At 38.1% G+C, this 23,983-nt stretch overlaps 1 protein-coding gene across 1 annotated transcript in view; it reads right to left on the bottom strand.

The window, feature by feature from the left end:
• The window catches only part of SPOCK3 (SPARC (osteonectin), cwcv and kazal like domains proteoglycan 3), a 342,954-nt gene extending 325,960 nt beyond the window's left edge, over window positions 1-16,994 (bottom strand). The window contains exons 1-2 of the mRNA XM_036282120.1: window positions 16,862-16,994; window positions 16,424-16,612 (exon numbers count right to left, since the gene is read on the bottom strand). Coding sequence (XP_036138013.1) covers window positions 16,424-16,612 — 189 coding nt within the window. The 5' untranslated portion in view covers window positions 16,862-16,994. The remainder of the gene's footprint in view (window positions 1-16,423; window positions 16,613-16,861) is intronic.
• Between the last annotated feature and the right edge of the window lie 6,989 nt (window positions 16,995-23,983).

Genomic DNA, 23,983 nt, shown 5'->3' with positions numbered 1-23,983 from the left:
AAATAAATATTCAGCAAAAAACATTTTCACGTTATTCCCATGGTTGTTTTTTTTCACTAGTATCAGCTGTTGTTTAATATCAAACAAGAAACTGAAGTTCTAGTTTAAAACACAAACACAATTGCCAGAACTGTTCATTTAAATATAATGAATAAAATAAAAATCTAGGTCCTGGAGAGGACTGACAGCCAAATGTCCTGAGAGCTAAACCAGAGTAATCTGAGACTCCTCACCCTGCCCCGTTCCTTGGAATGTACCTCTGCCCACGTTCCCGCACTATGAGCCATTTCAAGGCCTTGAGAGTGATGTGTGTTGAAGCCATCTGGGCTATGTACATGACTGACCCTATTAGGGCCTCTATATAAACTTGAAGATTCTGGAGGGTCGGTGCAGAGATGTACCCATCTTGCTGATGCCCAAGACAACCCTCTTATGCAGCAAGCTCCCTTCCTTATTAAACCTGCTACCTACCAACCTGGAGTGGGCTGCTGCTTTCTGTGGTCTCTTCTTGTCCTCTGAGAATAAGGGCCAGTTTTGAATTTCACCTGGGGGAGCTCCCAACGTTGTGAAGCAACATAAGTATACACCAAAACATCATGGTTTTCACATAACTCATTTAAACTATAGAAACCTTCAGATCCTGAAAGCAAAAAAAACTAAGCATTTAATTCTCGAATCTCTAAAAATTTTACAAAACACTAAACATAAAATGCCATATTATAATGTTAATGAACAGTCACCCTAAAAAATTGTAAACTTCAAGATGACATTTTATCACAAGAATTTGTTCATCTACTGCAGCGATTTCAAGCTTTTTTCCATCTCGGGGCACACATAAACTAATTCCTAAAATTCTGCAGCACACCAAAAAATATATTTTTTGTTGATCTGTGATCTGACAAAAGAAATAGGCATAATTTTTAATCATTCATACCAGAGAGCTATTGTTGTGTGGGCTGCTGTCATTTTTTAAATTTGACAATCTAGGAAAAAGAGGTCAGTGCCCTTGACTAAATAGTCAGGTACGGCACGCTTGAAATGTTCTTGGGGCAGGCCAGTGCCACCAAATACGGCGGGTGGAAATAACTAATCTGTTGCATTGCCGCAGATTGTGTGATTCAAATACTTTGAATTTTTATTATAATGACAAAATACTTCAATTCTCTGCTGCCGCACTCTAAAATGCTGTGGTAATATGCCAGCCAGTAGAGCTCATGATTTGATTTCAAACTAGGTTCTCAAAGGCCTCATTCCTGCTTTGGATTTTGTGGGAGCAGACACAGTTTCTGTGCTAGTTGGGGAGGATGTCTTCCAAGATGTGAACTTAGGAACTGTTTTAAGAAAATAGGAAAGCATAACAGAGTTATGCAAAACACGCAGCACATAGTGGCTATAATTCTTGGCTTTGCCCTTGTATTTGCTGTTACTACTTTTTTATACATAGTTTAAAGAATAAAACTGTCACAAACAACAACTGTCACTTTTCATAAATAACTTTAATCTGTTACAGATTATAAATCAGCTGTCTTTCATTAGCGTTTTATATTTTCCTAAACTGAATGGATAATATAAGATTACAAATATATATGTATACATACATAAATTTATAGGAGAAATTATTTCAACTTTGATTGAAATAAAAACTTAGTTTTTTAATTCATGAGCTAAAACCTCAAGCTACATAATATATCTCAGAGTATGTGTGTCTTTCCAATAGGTGTTCCCCAAATAATTGTTTCTTTACATTTTATTTTTATTATAAAATCAGATTAAGATAATTCCTTTCAACAGATGTTCTTTTTTTTTTTTTTTTTTTATCCTCACCCGAGGATATTTTTCCATTTTTTGTATAGATAGAGTGGGAGGGAGAGGGAGAGAGAGAAACATCGACGTGAAGGGACACATCGAGTGGCTGCCACCCACACGACCAACCAGGGCCGGGGACAAACTGCAACCGAAGTACGTGCCCTTAGCGGGAACCGAACCCAGGTCTCTCTGGACCGCAGGCCGACGCTCTAACCGCTGAGCCAAACTGGCCAGGGCAACAGATGTTCTTTCAGGGGAAAAAATCTCTATAAGTTTTCCGTTCATATAATGTTACATACAATTAATAAATTAATCATTTGGATCTTAATGGCAGTTTACCAATGTTTCTTCTTCCTAGGACTCAAATTTTTTAAAAGTTTGAGTTTAGATTTTAAAAAGGCAAAGAGAATCCTTTTCCTAGATTTTGAAGCTTGCCTTAGGGTGGCCAGTTTCTTTCTTCTTTTTTTATTGATTTGAGAAAGAGAGAGAGAGGGTGTGTGTGTGAGAGAGGAGAGAAACATTGATCAGTTGCCTCCCGCACTTGCCTAGCCCAGGGACTGAACCCAAAACCTATGTATGTGCTCTGATGAGGAATCAAACCCACCACCTTTTGGTATATGGGACAACACTCCAACCAACTGAGCCACACTGGCCAGGGCAAGGGTGGCTAATTTATTGATGACTTATAGCAAAAATCCAGAAGCCTATTATTGGCATTTTCATAGTAATTATTGATCAGGAGTTGGCTGCTTGGAAGAGCAAAAAATGTATCACATATGACACAGCAGGCCTTTGCTAATATTCCTTTTATTGACTGTAGTTCAAAATGGTATTAATAAACAATGATGTCCCTGTAAAATAAATGAGAGTTTAAATGCAAAAATCAGATATTTAAGAAAGACTGTCTATATACAACTGTCTAACCACTATACTGTACACCTAAAACTAATATAAAATAATACTGAATGTCAACTATAATTGAAAAAAAATTTTTAAAGGCTGCCTAAATATTGGGGATGAACACAGGTTCCATAAATGACATGCTCAATAAAACCTTTAGGAAAAAAATAAAATGTGTTATCAACTATTAGTGTTAACCTGGGCTTTGTTAGCTATATTAACTATTAACTCCTATGCTTGATTTGAAAAGACTGGTTACAACTTCATTCGCTCATCCATATACCCATTTGTTTCATTACTATTCCTTCTACACTCCTGGAGTGCAAGGCAGAGACCTCGTAGGACGCATGGCTCTTTCCACTGCCTCTCTCAAAGTGCTTTGGGAGTTCAGAAAAGGTCACTTGCATTTGACTGTGAAAATTATGGAAGGGATTAGGGGAAAAAAAAAATACTATGAAATGGGCCATGAAAAAATGAGAATTACCAAAGACATAAATAATAGGGCAGAGTTAGCATTCCAGATGAACAGCGAGAGAGAGAGAGAAAGCAGAAAGTGTAACAGGAAGATAGATGATAACTCGACATGATTGATGTGAAGTATGCAGGAAAGGGAAAAAATAAGATATGAAAGCAAATATGTTTCAGAGGCAGGTAGTAAAGGACTTTTGGATTCGGAGAAAGGAACTTCAGATTTTATTTGGTGCTGACATTTAAATAGGAAGCTCCTGGCGAGACCTGTCTGTCACCAGGAGGCTCCTGGCTCCCTACCAAAGAACCCTGAACCCACGCTGTGATATTACCTTGATGATGAATTTACCGCCATCCAGGAGGGGGCCCTTCAGTCCCAAAGCCTCAGAAACCTGGGTCAGTCAGCAGAAAACACATGTCGGCATGACTGGGACAGTCTCTGCCTGAGTGTGAGCTACATTAAAATCAGAAGTTTGCTGGGTGAGCATGAAATTAGAAACAGAATTTTTCATCCACATGTTACAGAACATTAAACCAACCTTTGAGGGACCACTGTCTCTTTCTCCTGAGCAGTGCCAAAGTTTGCCTAGGTAAAATTACTTTTCTCTCTCATTTCAGACACCTTCTGATGAACAACCTTCCTCAAAGTATATTTTATAATTCAAAGAGCTTACATTAACTGTAACGAATGTAGGAATCATATAATCTCCCTCTCAGGTGACTATACATATACATGAACTGATCCATTTTGTGGAGATTCCACACTTCAGCTCCTGGAGGGTGATCATACTCCCCATTTTTTTCTCCAAAGATTTACAATTGCAGCAATAGGCAGTTCTATTCTGTAATAAATGAAAGGATAAATGGAAGTTTTTGAACAGAGGAGCAAAAATATCAGAGCTATAATTTGGGAGAAAAATCTTTGCACAGCCCTGGCCAGTGTGGCTCAGTTGGTTGGAGTGCCATCCTGTGACATGAAAGGTCACAGTTTCAATTCCTGGAAGGGGCACATACCTGGGTTGTGGGTTCAATTCCTAGTCAGAACCGAGCAATGTTTCTCTCTCACATAGATATTTCTCTCTCACCTTCTCCCTTCCACTCTCTCTAAAATCAATAAAGAAAGCCTTAGCCAGTTTGGCTCAGCAGTTAGAACATCGACCTGTGGTCCAAAGAGACCCAGGTTCGGTTCCCGCTAAGGGCACGTACCTTGGTTGCAGTTTGTCCCCGGCCCTGGTTGGGTCGTGCAGGTGGCAACCACTCGATGTGTCCCTTTCACGTCGATGTCTCTCTCTCTCTCTTCCCCTCACACTCTATCTGAAGAAAAAAATGGAAAAATGTCCTCGGGTGAGGATAAAAAATAAATAAATAAATAAAATCAATATAGAAAAAAAATAATGTAAAAGCAGCCCTGGATGGTTTGGCTTAGAGGTTAGAGCGTTGGCCCTTGGAACAAAGAAAGGGTCACAGGTTCAATTCCCAGCCCCGGTGGGGGTTATGTGGGAAGCAACCAATCAATGTGTCTCTCTCACATCGATGTTTCTCTCCCTCTCTGCCTTTCACTTTATCTAAAAAGCAATGGAAAAATATCCTTAGGTGAGGATTAAAAAACACAATAAAAAATAAAAATAAATGTAGAAAGATTTTATTAATTATACTGTAGACATAGACACTCATAATTGGACAATATTATTATAAGAAAATCCTAAATTAAATATAAAGATCAAAGCATAGAAACAAACAAACTTCTATGTTTAACTAAATACACATACAATGGTTTTGTTTTTTTTAAATAACTCTATTTGTTAAACAATAACAAAATTTATGGTGCTATTTTATTTGCCTTTTATTAATAAATTTGAATTAAAAAAAGAAAATGAAAGTTTATTTAAACAATTTGAATCTCCTTATTTAGTTGGTCAATTTTACGTACAAAGTCATTTCAGTTAAGAATCATATTAAAATGTTACAAAAAGTTAGAAAATGAACACATTCTATTATCGTATATTTTTACACAGCATAATTTGGTTTCTATGTGATCTAGCCAATATTTAAGAAAGAAACTTGGTAATGAACATGCAATTTATGTTCATTTAAAAATCAATCTTAGATGTATTCACAAATAGTTATATGTAATGTCAGTATTGCTGTATCTCTGTAAAAATTAAACTGTGGAATTTTTATCATGCCATCTAGGAAAAGGTTATTAAATGTACAGTTTTGTTCAAGTAAAAAAAAAAACAACAAATAGCTAAACCCACAAACCACAAAAGGGCTTTTATTCAACCACAAATATAATCAGAACCATCACAGTTCAAAAGTAAAAATTAAATATTCAAGTAGAAGAATGAACAACAAACATGTTTTAATTACATCTAAGACTACCTACATCTGAAAGTGCCTACTACTTACAAGGATTACTGTTCACAACGAACTTATTTTTGGAAGTCCAAGATGACAGGCTATCTGTGGAGTCCTAACACTGAAAGCCATTCAGGGAGACACGGGCAGACGAATTAGAAGTCAGTGACTTGTCTTTAACTACAAAACGTGTGTGAACAGCAAAACACCTGTCCCCGCTCCTGATACACATGATCTCAGCCCTATGTTTGATGTTTTACTTTCCTTCTGATCATGGTACCAGGGGTAGCAACAGGGCAGGAGACGAAGGCCAGAGATACATTTGTCTCCTTTGAGATGGAGGGCAAGCTTCCTCTAGTACTCTCCCAAATCCACACAGCACATGCAAATAAAGGGGCATTCATTCTCAGAATAAACAAAAGACTTTGGGCAGCAAAGGCCAGGTGGCTTTCAGCTATGCAGAGCAAACAAAGCAGGTCTGAAATTAGATTTCCAGATCTCAGGCACTGACCCACAAACTGCTGTGATTCTCAATGATATCTGAAACCTAAGGCACGGCATCCATTCAAAGTAAAATTTTTTTTCAAAGACTTGTTCTTCTCTCAGAAATGATGTGGGATGTCTTCACCTATCTTACTACAAATTTACTATCTAAACTACCTGTGTCATTCCCCACTGTCAACTTCCCCAGGTTTTTAAATTTACTTCGCAATATATGTGGAGGGGAGAAAATAACAAAAAACTTTCAATTCTAAAATCATTTTAAATGACAATCAGGTTAGCAAGCAAAGTTAACACGTTTAATCAACATGAAATTCTGGGCATAATGTGGCCAATGTGTTGCTCTACATAAAAACATGACTTTGGAGTTACTTTCAAACGTCACAGCTTCCTAACTAGCACTCCTTCGATTACCAGCGTGCAGTTCAGCTCCAGCAAGCACAGTCGTTTTGTTTTTCATAGTTTTGGTCTATAAGCATGAAACTTATTTTTTTTATTCACTGATTTTAGACAGAGAGGAAAGGAAAGAGAGAGAGAGACATTACTGTTCCACTTATTTATGGTTTAATTGGTTGATTCTTCTATGTGCTCTGACCAGGATGGAACCTGCAATCTTGGCTTATTGGGACGATGCTCTAACCAACTGAAGCTACCTGTATAGGGCATAACAGTTCTTTAAAACTATAAAGTATACAGTTCAGATGCTGTCATCTGAACACAAAGATATTACATTTCATGTCACAGAAAAATTTCTCAGGTAATACGAGGCTAATGCATGTTGATACCATGTTTCAGAAAAGTTTTGCCTCAGGGAATGTTCATTTTAGATGAATCTGACTGCCTCGGGGACATTCGAGGAGAATCTCAGATGTTGCCAAGGGCACCTTAGACAGTCTCACTGGAAGACTAGGAGGTTGCCTATAATTTCATACGATGTTCCATGCCATGAAAGGCCTATAAATATTCTCCTGATATCCTAAAACTGGTTCTTCAGCAGATGCTAATACCACGTGCCAAGGCAATTAGCAAGCTCATATTTCAGAGCATCCTGCCTGGGGTACCCTAAGTACATATCTTGAAAGTCACAAAGTAGGCTGGTGATAGAAAAGTGAAAGTGAGTTGTGATTAAGAGACTACCAAATTCATATTTTTAGAAACTATATCTAGTAAGTATTTTACCATATTTAGGAAAGTAATTGCCCTATAATGTTTATAGATTTAGAGACACAGTTGGGTTGTTTCCTTGTTGGGCCCTCTCCTTCTAAATAATGGGCTTTTCCTCATGCTAAGAATAGAAATCTGCTGAATTATCTGGAATGATCAACGTATTCCAAAAGTGACCCATATACGTTTATCTTAAGCCCTGGCCGGTTTGGCTCAGCAGTTGGAGCGTTGGCCCATGGACCAGAGAGTCACGAGTTCGGTACCAGATAAGGGCACGTACCTCTGTTGCAGTTTGTTCTCAGCCCTGATCGGGGTCATGTGGATGGCAACCAGTCTATGTGTCTCTCTCACATCGATGTTTCTCTCTCTCCCTTCTTTCCTCTCTCCCTCCTGCTTTATCTGAAGATAAATGCAAAAATGTCTTTGAATGAGGATAAAAAATAAATAAATAAGTAAATAAATAAATAAATTTACTTTAATTTGTTATCAGAGAGTATTTCATGTAAATCATTTATTTCCTATAAATACTTGAAATTTAGCATCAAAGAAGTTCAGTATTATTTAACTTCATTAAGTACAAAATATAGAAATCATTGAATTTTTATTTTTTATTTTTTTTTCTTTATTGATTTTAGAGAGAGAGGAAAGGGGAGAGGGAGAGAGATGAAAACATCAGTGAGAGAGAACATCAATTGGCCGCCTCCTGCATGCCCCCCACTGGGGATCAGGCCCACAACCACCAGGTGCCCTGACAGGGACCCGAACCAGTGACCTCTTGGTGCATAGTCGACGCTCAACCACTGAGTCACACCGGCTGGGCGAAATCACTGAATTTTAATTCACTCTTGCTTTCCTCAATCTGGCAGCTAGTTAATGTTGCTTTTGCTACAAAACTCTAATAACAAAGAATCCATGTTCAATGAAATAGTCCATACTCAATAACTTCAATGGAATTCTAGATGGAGAAGTCTCCAAAATATTACACAGATAAAATGATTTTTAAAATGAGATCTATTCTAACCTATCTTGTATACTATACCTACAGAACGGAAAGCAGATCTGGAAGAGATACTGGCACACCCATGTTCCCAGCAGCCTCTTTTACAACAGCCAAAAGGTAGAAGAGATCCAAGTTTATCCACCCATGGCTGAACGGATAAACAAATGTGGTATGTACACACAATGGAATATTATTCAGCCTTAGAAAAGGAAATCCTGCCATTTGCAACATCATGGATGAACCTGGAGGGCATTATGATCAGAGAAAATAAGCCAGTCACAGACAGTCAAATACTATCTTATATGACATACCTAAAGTAGTCAAGTTTTAACCATTAACACCCCCTCCAGGCATAAAAAGTCCAAATTTAAAAGTAGCCGATTTCGTGTACTCACAACTGTAAACCCACTTTTGCCCCACCCTACACATAACTGCAATGATAAAATAGTTTTATAAAGACATTTTACCTACCTTTCTACCATGTATATTTGTACACTTGTATTAATTTGTACATTTGCATTGATAACAGTATTACTATTATGAATTTAATTATGGGATGTTCTAAATTAAGTGTGCATAAAATATTAAGCAAAAATTATATAATCATCACTTGTCAAATAATGATTCCATAGATACATATATGAAAAAAGGATAAGTAAATATTATAATTTTCATTTTGCAAGGCAGGAGTCAAGCATCTCTTCAAAATCAAAGTAAAAAGAAACTGATGGACAAATAGTGCAATTCACCATCTCTGCTTATGATCCAGGCAAGGAGCTCAGCCGTCTCCAATGTCAGCCGTCTCCAATGTCAGCCGTCTCCAATGTCAGCCGTCTCCAATGTCAAGAAACACAACTGAAAGCTTAAAGCCTCTGGCACATCTGGCAAATCTGGCAGTAAGTCCTCACTTAACCTCATCCATAGTTCTTAGGAACTGTGACTTGAAGCAAAATGCCGTAAACATAGAAATCAATTTTACCATAGGCTAATTGATATAAACGAGTCAAGTTCCTACAGCCTATTTCTGGTCCCAGAAACATCACCAAACTTCTAAATAAGGATCCTAAACTATTTTATAACATAGGAAATATAGTCAATACTATTGTAATAATTATGCATGGTGCCGGTTGGTTACTGGATATATCAGGGAGAACACTTTGTAGAGTATCTGATTGTCTAAGCACTATGCTGTACACCTGAAACTAATACAAAATAATGCTGAATGTAAACTATAATAGAAAAAAAGTTTTTAATTTTTTTTTTAAAAGGGGGAAAAATTGACCCCAAACTAGACTTCTAATATTAAACACTAAAATAAAAGCGAGCTATACATACATTTAAGAAAGATTAATAAAAACAAGTAAGATCATTGTTTTCCAACCCACTGATTCTAGTTCACATTCAGAGGTGGCTGGAATCTCTCCCTGTTTGTAGCTTAGGGCACAAGGCAGGACCCCAGCCTGGACAGACGCCCTCCCATCACAGGGTTCCCTCATACACCCCACACTCACTCAGACTGAGACAGTTTAGAATGTCAGTCACTTAATGTACATGTCTTAGGGATGTGCGAGGAAACTGGAGTCCTTGGAGAAAACGCACAAAGACATGGGGAGAATGTGCAGACTCCACATAAACGGTGGTTCCAGGCTGAGAATTGATTTTTTTTTCTCATCGATGTTACAACAAAATGATATTGAATGAAAAGACATTATTTAAAGACCTGCTGTACTAATAATGCTAAAATAAATTGTTTTCTTTGCTTTCGGGACTAAAAGCTGCAGGAATCCAGCAGTGGCATCATTTCCAGATTTATTCCAGGGCAAACTGCTTTACATTAATGGTCTTGCCTTTTTTTCTGCATCAGAGGAAATACAATCTTGGCTCCAGTGAGTACTCTGTCCTTCAAGTAACGGAATACATAACCTTTCACTGAGTGTAGTAGTTGAAAAAGAAAGGGAATATATTGGTCTCTGATATTACTTAGTAAGCAGCAAAAAAACATTTAAAGTCCAGCCGGTGTGGCTCAGTGGTTGAGCATGGACCCATGCACCAAGAGGTCACTGGTTAGATTCCTGGTCAGGGCACATGCCCAGGTTGTGGGCTCGATCCCCGGTGGGGGACATGCAGGAGGTGGCCAATAGATGTTCTCTCTCATTGATGTTTCTAACTCTCTCGCCCTCTTCCTCGCTCTCTAAAGATCAATAAAAATAAAAAAAATATTAATAAAAAAAACATTTAAAGACTTTAGAGCAACAAAGTTATGTAGTCAACGAGAAACCATGGGAAAGAATCGGATGAACTGGCAGAGAGAGCCCCTGCATGCATACAGTTACCATCCACTGATACCACTCTAAAACTGAGAGGGACAATTTTGACATAACATGTCCATTTTGGTCCGCTGAGGAACTCATGGACTAAGGCAGTTTAGTACTTGAAACTTTATATTTTATAAAAATGAAATTTTCATTCAAATTACAAAACAGGGCTGGTTGCAGTCAGAAGTCAAAATGAAATGGTTAATAAAACGCAATGCAGTTCTAACAGCCTTTACTTAAGGACAGGTCAACTGGCAATGTATATTTAACACAGTGTTCATTCATTCAGTAAATATTTTTCTAATGTTAACCCTGGCCCAGTCACTGCTAATGCGAGGTGAACTGTAGGGACTTGAGGGGAGAGAGAGGCTATAATCTATAGCTGTAGAGATTTCACAATCTAATAGGGTGGCCAAACCTGTAAACTAGGAGAGGTAAAAAAGACTAAAGAATTCTCATAAATGGAAAATGCATGTAAATACTCTAGGAGCTTATAGACTGGGACAGTAGGTGCAGAAAATTCACAGAGCAGTCTTTAAAAATAGATATATAAAATAATTCTGGCCCACATCATGAAAACTAAAGTTGTGTAAGAACATAAAATGTCACTCTGAGTCAGAATCATGAGATCTAAAAGCAGTCTCATTGTAGTCTTATTGTAAGAGTAGGAAAATAAATGCTTTTTTAGCAGTACACGATGTTCCCTTCGCATATCTAGCTAAAAGGTTTAAGCATATAACCTCAAACAAGCTGACTTCCCATAATAACCAGAAGGCACCCAGTGGCGACACATATAACAGCAAATGAGATTATGTTCTGAATTTTTGAGATGAAAAACTTCATCAGAAAGACAAACATTTTAGGAGGAATATCTGCTTGTCTGCTTCTAATTAGCATATAAATATCTATAATACAATATATAATCACCGTTATTTTCTAATTATACCATCCGTTACCTATTTAAAAACACACACACATATATAAAGTATACATACATGTACATTTATTCATAGACCTATATATGCATACCTATAAATATATATGACACATATACACATGCACATACACAGAATAATTTGTTTCCTAAACCAGTTAATTATACTTTCCTAATAATTCACTAGAAGTTATGAAAGCTGGAGAGTTAAAAGTGCTGCATACTTGCCTATAATTTCTCTTAGAATGAACCCATACCAAATTGATTAAATTTCATACTAAATTCAGACTTCCTGTTGGGGTCTGATGATGCAATACCAGCTCTTCCTGAGAGTCTCTCTCCAGAAACTGGCAGATCGGTGGGCATTCTCTGACCTGCTTTGTCATGTGACATCTAACTTGACAAAACTAGTCTTAAATTCTGAATGGTGAGCATGGAACTGGGGGACAGTGGGCAGTTAAAAAATAGGGATGTGTAGGTTGTACCACAACCATTGCTTAACTAGGACCCAATAACAAGAATAGAGGTCAGGATGCTACATGGGGCTAGCTTTCCATTGCTATAGTAACCAGTTGCCCCCCAAATCTTCAAAGATTGCCTGATGTTTCTTTTAAGAAGTCAATTGCCTCTCTCTTGATTACACCCCCAAATGACTTAAACAATATAAATAGTCCAACATCAAAAACATTGCATGCTATAATCTCTACCAGCTCTGATCTGTAAATATGCATATACAGAGTCTTTTATGAATATCTAAACACACTGTGGCCCATAGTCAACCAAGGATCAAAAAGAAAGAGAGATAAACACTCATGAGAATGTAACAAATTAACTGTGAAGAATTTCCATGTAGAGACTATGTTATCAATGATGATAAAATATAGGTAATAGTTACCACAGTTAAACATGTTGTTTCATAGTGAGAAACACTAACGTATTTTTTTTTAATCAGAATTGGTTATCCATTATTGAGAAACTATTCCTGAACAGAGAATAGTTGGTTAATTTGTTAAATTTCTTCAAATTATTATTAATTCTTTCATTTTATTTTTGGTTCAGAAACACAACCAGGGTGCAGCATAAATCTAAGAAAGTACTGGAAGAGTATTCTTTAAAGATTCTCACTATTTGAGTTTTAATGCCTTTTAAAGCAATACAGTACTTTCCTTGGAGTAGGCATAGAAACCAACTGTTTTATTTACTTACTAACAGCAGTAAAAGTTGATAGATTCTTGGGCTTTATTCTTCTGTAGTCACTAAGTGCCAGGAAACAGCCCTTCCCATCAGCCATTATCTCTTAAATAATCTGCACACTCTAGAACCTCAACTGAGATGAAATAGGAAAATACAAAACACAGTTAACTTACTATTCCATATATCTAAAGTAGGCATTTTTTAAAAGCCAATTTATAATCTGATTGCCTCTGAGACACTCTATTTTACATTTTCACATTTTATAAGTCCTTTAAGGTTGAAATTTTAAAGGTAACTTTCAATATATCTAAAGAGTATTAAAAATCACTTAAGGGATAAATGTAAACTGAAGTTGATGGTGGGTTTTGCAACACAAATGGTAAGCATTTTTTAAAACAACGTTCAAAATGAGCCCCAGGTTTTTTGTTCTTTCACTTTATTTAAATAATTAACCCAGCTGGTGTTGCTCTTTGGTTGAGCATCAACCCATGCACCAAGAGGTCACCAGTTCGTTTCCCAGTCAGGGCACATCCCCAGTGGGGGAGTGTGCACAAGGCGGCCAATCAGTGTTCTCTCTCATCAATGTTTCTATCTCTCTCTCTCTCTCTCTCCTTTCCTCTCTAAAATCTATTAAAAAATATATATTTTTAAAAAGTCAAAGAATTATACCCTGAATATAACATGCTGGTTCTAGTTGTTATACTTATTTTTTATACTTATTTTTAAATGTGTTGATGTCTTTAGATTAAACTGTTATTTTTCCTAACATAGGAATTAAAATCTCTAAAGGCATTTTTATAAAAATAACCAAATATATTAATGATTTCAAAAGGATAAAAATTCTCTATATCTATATAATAACATTTTATAAACTTTAAAGGGCAACAAAACTTTATTCCACGAGCATTGTTCGTATAAAGTGGTCAACATTATTTGGAAGCTTCTTCTATGTTAATACATATTCATTGTAAGCTGGCCTTTGGTTTTATTATTTCTGTTTTACATCAAGGAAATTGAGAAAATGAGTCATCAATGATAGTGCTGCCTAATTTCATCTACTCTCCTATAACACTTTCTCTATCCATGCTTTTTAGCCCTAAAGCTTTATTACATATTTTTATAAATTTATATCATATTTATATAGATTACATGTATTTTAAAAATCAATTAAATATGATGATTAATTATACTACCAATATTACTAAAAAACAGTTTTCAAATAGAATTCAAAAGAAGATATACTTCAAACTTTCATCAAGAAGTTACCTGTGCAATAATGTCAAATGTGTAAAACAGTCACATGAAGAAAGGAAAGGATTAATTCTAGTAATAATTATGCTGAGGCATCCAAACTTTTTCCTAAATAAAATTAATTATATTTTTATGGGACAAAAGCACTAAACAGAAGTATGTCATTTAAATTGTTTCTAAAAGAGGTGCAGAGTTCCTAGCTTTGTTGCCTTTATATAAGCTGAATATTCGAATCCATTACTTAAGATGTCAATGCTAGTGCAGTGCATATATAGTCATGCAATATAGTCATATTCAAGCACTGTCTCATAACCATGGACTTGCAGCTGAAAATGAACTAAAAAAATGAACAACATCCTGAAAGACACAAAAATATTATTAAGCTAATGATTTCCAAAAGGGGAAAAGAAAATATGTAAATTAGCAGTGGGGTGGACCTAAATAAGGACTACATTTTATGGACTCTGATTTGAGAAGTCACACTGTCAGCATGCATTTATTTTATCATGTTAATTATAAGCAACAGGTAGTTTAAGAGGGAAAAAAGATAGCACTTATCTTCCCCTTGCCCGCCAGAAGTCATCCTTCGTAAAATAAATTGTGATTATATTTTTACTTATTGCAAGCACATCAAAATGGATATTTGCCAAAAATATTTCAGTAAATCTTTCATTTAAACATAACATAATTTTGATGAATCTCCTCCCCCCAGGTCACATAATAATAACTGAAAATACTATAGCAATACTCTATCCTGTCTTTATATAAGTTGGCTGAATGAACCCTAGAATATTTCATTCTTTCAGGCAACTCAGCTTGTCTCAGTAGTTTAAATCAAACACATTTACAAACGTCCCAAGTACAGACCAGTTGTTCTTAATAATTCAGTAAAGTAATTTGAATAAAGCTATTTCAGATTTCAAATATAGCTTGGAGGTGAAAGTCTAAAATTCATTTTTAAAATATTTTCACACAGTCATTAAGAAATGAAATGCCATATGTAAAACAATGTTCAAATACTGACGGAATGTTCAATATTTTTCCAAGTGAGGGCGTGATAAAGAGAAATTCTTCCCCAGGTTTAGAAATAATCTAATTTGCTTGCTTGCCTTTTTCTTTGTATTCAATATTAGCACAAACAGAAAATAAATGTGTGTGGGGTTTGCTTTTATAATGACATTCATTTAGCAATAAAATGTTTAAGCCTTGTTCATAAAGCATGTGAGCAAAGGCCCCCATTAAGTATTATCATCATTATCGGCTTTCATCCCTGTACTCATTCCTAGTATTAATGAGCTATATCCAATTTTAAAGTAAAAATGAGGTTTCTTCAGGAATCCCTGTGTCAGAATCAGCTACATGTTAGATTTGACTTGTTATTTCACGTGAGGGGTGTTGGGAGAAAGGGTAGAAGAGCCAGGATGAAAACTAAGCGAAGCTTCCATTGATTTTCCCAAATCGTGACAGAGTGTGAACTGATGAACGAAGTTAAGTCATCTCCACGTAGTGTACTGCAGATGGACTCCATGAGAAATTCTCTCAAAAGCAACAGTAAGGGTTGGCAATAAATGTGTCTGTGACTCACTCTCGCTCCCATTCAGGCCTTCTGGGTCTAAATGGTGGGCTGGGGGCAGTAATCAACCTCCTCCCGGGACAACCAAGTTACGTGCGTGGAGGTGAACCGCGCTCTTAACGCGGTACCAGCTCATAAGCTGCTTGGTTCAAATCAGGTGGGGGGGAATGACCTGAATATCAGGTCCCAAGGCTCCAAGGCAAACATGCGTCCACTCTTCAAACCTGGCTCAGTCTAAATTACCCCTTAGGAAACTCCCCAGGGCAATCTACCGATTAACCCTTTCAGTGCTACCACCTGCGGACTTCCCGTCCACGCCACCCCCGTCGGCCCGCAGATTTAACGGCCCGGATTCATTTTGGAGTAAAACGCAACTGAACGCACTGTAAACATGCTCTGTTTTAAACTTAACGCTGGAGCACAAGTCTGATCAGCGATTTTATGTAATCAGGAGCAGTTCAACTTCTGCCGACTGGTGCCGCCAAACCGCCTCCCACCCTTTGAAGAGCGGGCATTTATAAATCTTACATCTTCCTACCTCCTCCTTCCAATTCCTTAATGGACCATTAGTAAACGGGATCGATCCTAGTTACTTTCGTAGCAATACATCGCAAAAGCACATCTACCGTGTTTACTAGTGCCAGAAACACCATTGAAAAGTTGAGAAGGGCGAGCCAGCACTTTGAAAACCTTTGGGGGCCGGAGAGGAAGGGGGGCGGTACAGTGGGAACCTGGCGAGCCCTGAACTCCAGCGCTGCGGGCCAGCTAGCCCTTCCCGTGGCCCTAGCCAGGAGGGGGCACCGGAACTGCCAACTTCCCCGGCCGCCGTGCGCCGCCGCGGCTCCGGAGACCCCTCTGCTGGGAAAACCGAACCCCCTGCCCACCCGCCCCCGCCGCCGCGGCCCCGGCCTCGGAGCAGCGCGCCCGTGTGCCCGGGAATGGGGGTGCGCAGCACTTACGTCTCGGAATTTGTTCCACTGTCCGACTTCCTTGTCATACTGAGAGATTGTGGTGAGCCATTGTTTATCATCCAGAAAATTACCGCCGTCTGACCTCCCCCCGGCCGCAGCCACCGCCGCGGCAGCTGCGAGAGCCTGACTGCACCAAGCGGCTGCACACACACACAATACGGCTGGCACCTTGAGCATCTGGGAAAGGAGACACAACCGGGGGGTGGGGGGGAGAGTCAAACAAGGGGTACGACGACCGGGGAGACCCTGGAAAACATGCATCAGCTACGACGGGAATAGAAGGAGGAGGAGACAAGCAGGGACAGGCTTTACCCCCAGAGCCGGGCACGCAGACCCGCAGACCCGAGGGAGCAGAGGTGGGTGTAAGGAAGGAAGCCGTAGCCGCCGCAGCCCGAGCCAGGGAGAGAATGCTTCCTGGCACATCACCTTGTTGTGAGCCCGCACTGTGCTCGCAGCTCTTGCAGGATATGCAGCGGGGCTCGGCCAACTCGCAGCTTTCAGGAGCCGCCGCACGCGTCGCGGTCTGGAGCGGTCCAGTCAGCTCCCAGCGCCCGGCGCGCTCCCCGCATCTCCGCCTCCCCCCGCGCGCAGCTCTCCGGCTTACTCCGGTTGGTTCACCCCTCCCTCCCCCAGCTTTTTTTTTTTTTTTTTCCTCTTCCACCTCCTCCTATCCCACCTTCCTCTCTATGGATGCGAGCTGCAGTTAACTCCGGATGCGCCGCTGGGCTGGAGGTAGAAGATGCGCTGGCTCCTCGCCTAAGAATCCTTATCGGCTTTCTAACCTCTCCCCTCCAGGAGGGGTTCTCCTGGGTCGCCACACAGCCTGATCATTCTCTCTGCTCCGGATTTGTTTAACGCCAAGCGTACTGCACTTCTCTTAGTTGCCTCGGCTCTGCATTGTCGAAGTCAGATGTGAGAAATGATATCTGAAGAAAACTTTATGCCTCACCAAGTCAAAGAATCCCCCGGACTTGCTGTCCTGTAAACCTCCTGGGCTGAGCTTCGACCTAAGGCAAAGCCGTCTGTAGGGATTTGGCAGCTGTGTTGAATTTCAGAAACCTTAAAATATGTCGGCGTGATCTTCTGGATTATTACAGAGTGCAACTTTCATAGTAAAGGGTAGAATTATTTTCCTTTTTTAAAAAAAGAATCATTACCAGGTAGGGCGTTTGAGTTCGCCTTAATCTCCCACATACCGTAAGATATATTCCCTTAATAAAAACTCCTTGGCAACTGTGTTTTAGGTTCTGTTGCCTGAATTAAAGACTGTAAAAGTCCAACCTGTGTTTCCCTCCTGCAAAATATAAGTTTTGAAGACCTAACACTAATTTTGCCCTCCGAACTTCGAATTGTGACAAAATACTGGGCTCTCCATGGTATTTCCACAGAATATTCTAAATAAATTGGAAGGAAACCAGTGATTAGCCCCCTGTAAAGAAAAGCCGATGAAGTGAATCTCTCCCACAGACTCGGTGAAGTGATTATTATATGTAAATCAAGAGATTGATGGAGGCTAAAAAAAATGCAATAGCAATATGAATCTCTAAATTAAGAGAGATTATTTCAGCCAAAACAACAGCTCCCAAAGCTATGACCTTTGAAAATTTCATGTGGCTTCCAGACTGCAGGAGCTATTTGAAGAGCAGCAGTACTTTCTCAGTTTCCATTTCAATCTCCTAACACCTGTATAACGTTTTTCAAACTACATTAAAATAGGAATTAAACACAATGATCAATTAATATTGGTTTCTAATTTTTAAATGTAGGATTTAAAAGTGCATGTATAATATGTAAAATAAATTAAAGGGAAAATGCTATATTTTTTTTAACTCAGATATTTTCCTTCCTTTTCCACTGTGGTGAATGATGGGGGGAGGGGAAGGGGAATTTACCATTACAGTTCATAGAAGTCCTGAATGATGTAAACACATGTTAAATAACTTTAAGCATACTGAAGTGTATTATTCTCCAAAGGCATTTATTTTGGCCTAGTCACAGATGGACATGTACTTTAGTATATTCTAATTTCTGATTAGGATATCATAGGTAATCATTAGGAGGTCTACCGTCCATTATCACCTCTTCCTGCTTTTTGTCCTTCATCCTTCTACATCCCCAGTGTCCCCTCTTTACCTAAAATTTGAAGAATTACGTTCCTCTCAATTTAATGAGAATATTTTAACATGTTTATAAACCTCATTTTTCAAAATTTAAATCTAATGGATAAAGCACAGCAATTGTGCCTTAGATGAAACTCTGATGTACAGCAAGTCAGTAATTGTTCAATTTAAAATGACCTTTTAACCTTTGTAAGCTACCTTTAAAATAGATGATTTGCCACAAAGTATTTGATGAGGGATGATACAGCAACCCTCCCCCCCTTCAGCATCCATTCTATATTTTAGCATAATAATTGTCATCTAAGACTAGCATCATCACCCTTAGATTTATGGGAGCATATATACTTATTTTTATACCTCAGTTTACACCAAATGCATACATCTCGCTGATGACCCTAACACGTTCACAGAAACTCTTCACATCTAGCTTTTACTGGCAAGTTCCCAAAATGCAGCTTCACATCAACTACTGCAAGAAGTAAAAATGTGTTGAAGAACACAAAGTGACAGTTATACTTGTCTGGGAGAAAAGCCTCTAATAGGGTATCAAACTGCAGATCTGACAGTAGAGCAGGATTTACCAACAAGTTGCAATTTGGAAATGCTCTGAGTCAAAGGAGGTAGAACGAGCCTGTCTCCAGTGTATTTGTGCCGGGATGGTATAGGACAGCTCATCTCTCACTACTAGCAGGACTCCTTAAACCTCTGCTATTCTCCAACGCCCTCGTCATTGTCAAGGCTAAGCTTCTGGGCATGTTTGTGCGAGTAAAAGTCTCCTAAGTGCGATGGTGTGATATTATTAATCACAGGAACGCCTCCTCTCAGTTTCTCTATATAACAGAATGTTTGGGTCTTCAAAGAGCCTCCTTTTAAATTTTTAATATCCTGAGAGAATTCACACTTCAGTAAACACCTTGGTTATCAGCTAACAGCTCAATGGGGATTAATTGAAAGCTTGCTGAGAGCAAAACACAGCTGGGGAGAGTACTGGAAGAGGAGTAAGTGGGAGGTAAGATAGGGAAGGGGTGGTGAGTAAACTTGGACCTCAAGGTGTGAGAATGCAGAGGGGAATAATTCGCTGACTGTGCTTCTCAGTTTTATTGAAAACCAGCGTAGAGAACTGGAAAAGCTAAAAAAGAAGAGATTGGAGTGGGATGTTTGTAATGGGCAGAACAACAGTGGTACCAGGAAAGTGGCAGGGCTAGAGCTAGGTTTTCTTTCTGATCATGCTTTACCAAATTGGATCTCACAGCAAGACACTGGTCTTCAGATTCCCAGATCCCTTTCTGTCACTTCTTTTACCACATGCCAAATAATAGTTTATATACATTAGGAAAAGCCGATATTATGGCCACTCCAAGCTTTAATGTTACTGCTGAACTTTTTTCTCTATCCTTTTAACTTTTTGTACGCTAAACCAAGTGAATCAATCAACAAACATCAATCATTGAATATGTGAAAAAAATATTTTACTAGGAATATTTTTTATACTAAACTCATTTTGTTCTAGGTTTTCTTATCCTAATTTTTAAATTCGTCACAATTCTAGAAAAATAATTACCAAGTGTGTAGTGTCAATGGGTTACTGTAAAAATATGCTACTCTGTTTTTATTCCTAACTATCATGAGGATATGCAGGAAAGGTATGATTTATTGCACATCTTTCATGTACCAGACACAGTGCCAGGCACCTTATATGCATAATGGCCTTTATTCTTCGCAGCTTGTCCAGGATCCCATACCTGAGTAAATACAAAGGAAGGATTTTGAGAGTCTACAAAGTTCTCTAGAACAATTATGCTATACTGCTTCTAAGCTTTCTCTTTCTATTTAGAAACTTCTCTTTTTAGATTGTCTTCTATTTATGTTCTTCAATTCCAATTGCCCATGTCTTTCTTTCTCACCTGCTGTGCATTTATTTACCTCCATTTCAATAAGAGCTAGGACTCCTCTTTAAGTCAGGGAAAGAGGAAATGGCTAAGTCAGGGAGTTAACTAAACTAAGGTGGGAGTCACTTCACTTCCATGCTGAGCACCTTCTTCCCTGTCTTCAATGACCCTGTCTACTACCAACCCCAGTCTCAGCAGTATCAAGCCTGAAATGCAGCAGGCGATTCACCAGGTTGACTAAGGGAATTAACCATAGCTGCTTTCCTCTCCTTATGCAAAACTATTGTTTGCCTCTCCATGACAACCAGCTGATGGAAGATAAGGAGAGATGGGCATTAAATGTCTTTGCAGAGTGTCTGTGGTCATCAGAAGCTATAGTTTAATGATAACTGAGATTTCCAAAAGGCACAATTTGGCCATGTCTGAAATATTTCATTATAAGGTGGAGGGAAACAATACTTGATCTATTAAAACCAACCATCTACAGTGGTGCCATGTGCCAAATGCATCTATGAGATTGAATTCAACTTTTTAAAAAGAAAAAGAAAAAAATAAAATAAAACCCTAGGTATTAAAAATTCAGGAGTAAATTAAATACCTGCCAATACCATCACAAAAACACACCAAGAAGAACCTTTCTGTGTCCTCATTTTATTTACTGAAACTATGTAAGTTTTATATTGTCTGCTGTTAATTTAATAAAAGGTAGCAGTAATTACTGACATTTGCATTGGGGCATCAAAAATAAACAAATAGATTTTAAAAACTAGAATTGAATTACTAGAATAGTACAACAGGCTTTTTGTGGTTGTTTTGTTGTTGTTTGCAGAGACCAACTCTACTTTACCAAACTTAGAAGATATTAAATACTTAATTTGATAATCAGGCTCTCTGTGATCTAAAATTCACTAGATAAACAGAATTTAAAAGCTTTAAATATGAGAAGCACATCAATCATTTCAATTACAGTACTATGATTCTTAAAAAGGTATTTTTCACAATTCAACCAGAAGGTGAATCTGATTAAATTAACAGATTAGTAAATAGACGATGCTGGAAAGTGGCCAATAGGCAATTAGAAATTGTTTTTACTTTATTTTTAAAAAATTTTTTTGCTTTATTGATTTTAGAGAGAGAGGAAAGGGGAAGAGGAGAGAGATGGAAACATCAATGAGCGAGGACATTGATTGGCCGCCTCCTGCATGCCCCCACTGGGAATTTGGCCCACACCTGGGCATGTGCCCTGATTGGCAATCGAACTGGCAACCTCTTGGTGTATGGTTCGATGCTCAACCACTGAGCCACACCGGCTGGGCTAAAAATTGTTTTCCCTTTATATTGAGATACAATTTTTCACTATTTTTTATTTTAATAAATATTCATTATGAAAACATAAATTCATTGAAGGGTACAAGGTACTAACAAAAAAATGGATAATATAAATGGATCAGAATATTTAAACAATATACTCTACATTCATGCGCAGAAGTGCATATTTTTACACTAATGTTATTAAAAGTAAAAATCCCCAAGTCAAAAGGATTTTTAAAAATTCCTCTGCCGTTGAGGTTAATAAGGATGTGGTATTTTTTTACAATTTGTTTGACCTGCAGATTTATTAATGTTATGTACAGTAATAACATTCACATAAGAATGTGTGTGGAGAGAGATGATTCTTTAACTCGGAATGTTATTTGGCCTGGAGAGTATTATGTTCTCCAATGGCTATAAAGTTTCTAAATCAAGGTCTACAAAGAACCGTCTATGTTATATGTATAAACTTTTATTTGTGTGTTTATTTAGTTTTAGTAGGTTAGGGCAAAATAGGCTTATGGTTAGTTAACTATTTTCTGATTGTACAAAGCGCTACTTGGATAAATGAGCAGTTCTCTCCCTGTTAGACATTTATTCTAAAAAAAGAGAAAAAGTTAAGATTACTATCCATACATACAATGTCCAGAATTCCGTACACTACAGGATTGCTGAAAGTATCAAAAGTATGTACCTACAACTCAAACAAAGAAAAACCATGAAACAATATACAAATAATGTAAGTTTCTCCTCTTAAAGTTAAAAAGCAGTTATCTTGCTATTGATGATAGTGCTCCTTACGGGCAGTTTTGTTTTCCATGGTTTCAGTTACCCTAGTCAACTGTGATCCAAAAATATTAAATGGATATTACCAAAAATAAACAATTCATACGTTTTAAATCGCATGCCTTTTTGAGCCATCTGACAAAATCTCATGAGTCCCAATCCATTTAGGCCAGGACGAGAATCATTTCTTTGTCCAGTATCTCCACCGGGTGTACACTCCCCACCCATTAGTCACATAGTAGCCACCACTGCTAACAGATTGACTGTGGCAGTTATCACAGTGCTTGTGTTCGTCACCCTTATTTTACTTAATATGGCCCCAAAGTGCAGGAATAGTGATGCTGAACTTTGGATATGCCAAAGAGAAGCCATCAACAGTTTTCTTTAGGTGAAAAGATGAAAGTTCTGGACTTAGTAAGAAAAAAAAAAAGCTAAGGTGGCTAAGACCTAAGGTAAGAATGAAACTTCCATCAGTGAAATTGTGAAGAAAGTTAAAAAAACTGCTAGCTTTGCTGTTGCGCCTAAAACTGCAGAAGTTATGGCTACACTGCATGATAAGTGCTTAGTTAAGATGGAAACAACATTAAATTTGTGGGTGGAAGCCTGGCCAGTGTGGCTCAGTGGCTGAGCGTGGATCTATGTACCAAGAGGTCGCCGGTTCGATTGCTGGTCAGGGCACATGCCCAGGTTGTGGGCCGATCCCCAGTGGGGGGCATGCAGGAGGCGGTCAATCGACGTTCTCTCTCATTGACATTTCTATCTCTCTCACCCTCTCCCTTCCTCTCTCTCAAAAATCAATAAAAAACAAACAAACAAACAAAATTTGTGGGAGGAAGACATGAAAGGAAAACGTGTTGATTTCTGGCAACGTGTTGTGCCAGAAAACACTGAGTCGATACAAGACTTCAGCAAGGGATCCCCTGAAACCAGAGACATCAGACTCACTTACTGTGAGTCAGGAATGGTTATGATATATTTTGAAAGAGACCATAGTCACCTAACATTTTTACAGCATATCATTATGATTTTTTAATTTTACTATTAGTTATTGTTGTTACTTTTTTACGGTGCCTACTTATAAATTAAACTTTATCATAGATATGTATGTATAGAGAATAAAAACAGTATATGTAGGGTCCGGTATTGTCTGTCGTTCCAGGCATCCAATGGGGGTCTTGGAATATATCTCCGGAAGATATTGTGGAATTTTAAAAATATTTATTAATTGTTCTCTAATTGCTGTGCTGTGAACTTGAAACTGGAGATCAAAAATATGAATGAGCTGCTACATAATCTCATTCCACAAATAGCTCACACTGTTTTGAGGGAGAAAAATCACATAAATTAATAATCTAAATATAATAGGATAAGCGTTAAGATAGGAATTATGTCAAGCAGGTCTCTTCCTGAACCAATACCAGGACACTGAAATATGAATTAAT

The sequence above is a fragment of the Molossus molossus genome, unplaced genomic scaffold, assembly GCF_014108415.1.
Source record: "Molossus molossus isolate mMolMol1 unplaced genomic scaffold, mMolMol1.p scaffold_m16_p_4, whole genome shotgun sequence".
In the NCBI taxonomy this organism is placed as follows: domain Eukaryota; kingdom Metazoa; phylum Chordata; class Mammalia; order Chiroptera; family Molossidae; genus Molossus; species Molossus molossus.
This window is presented reverse-complemented; position numbering and strand designations above follow the sequence as displayed.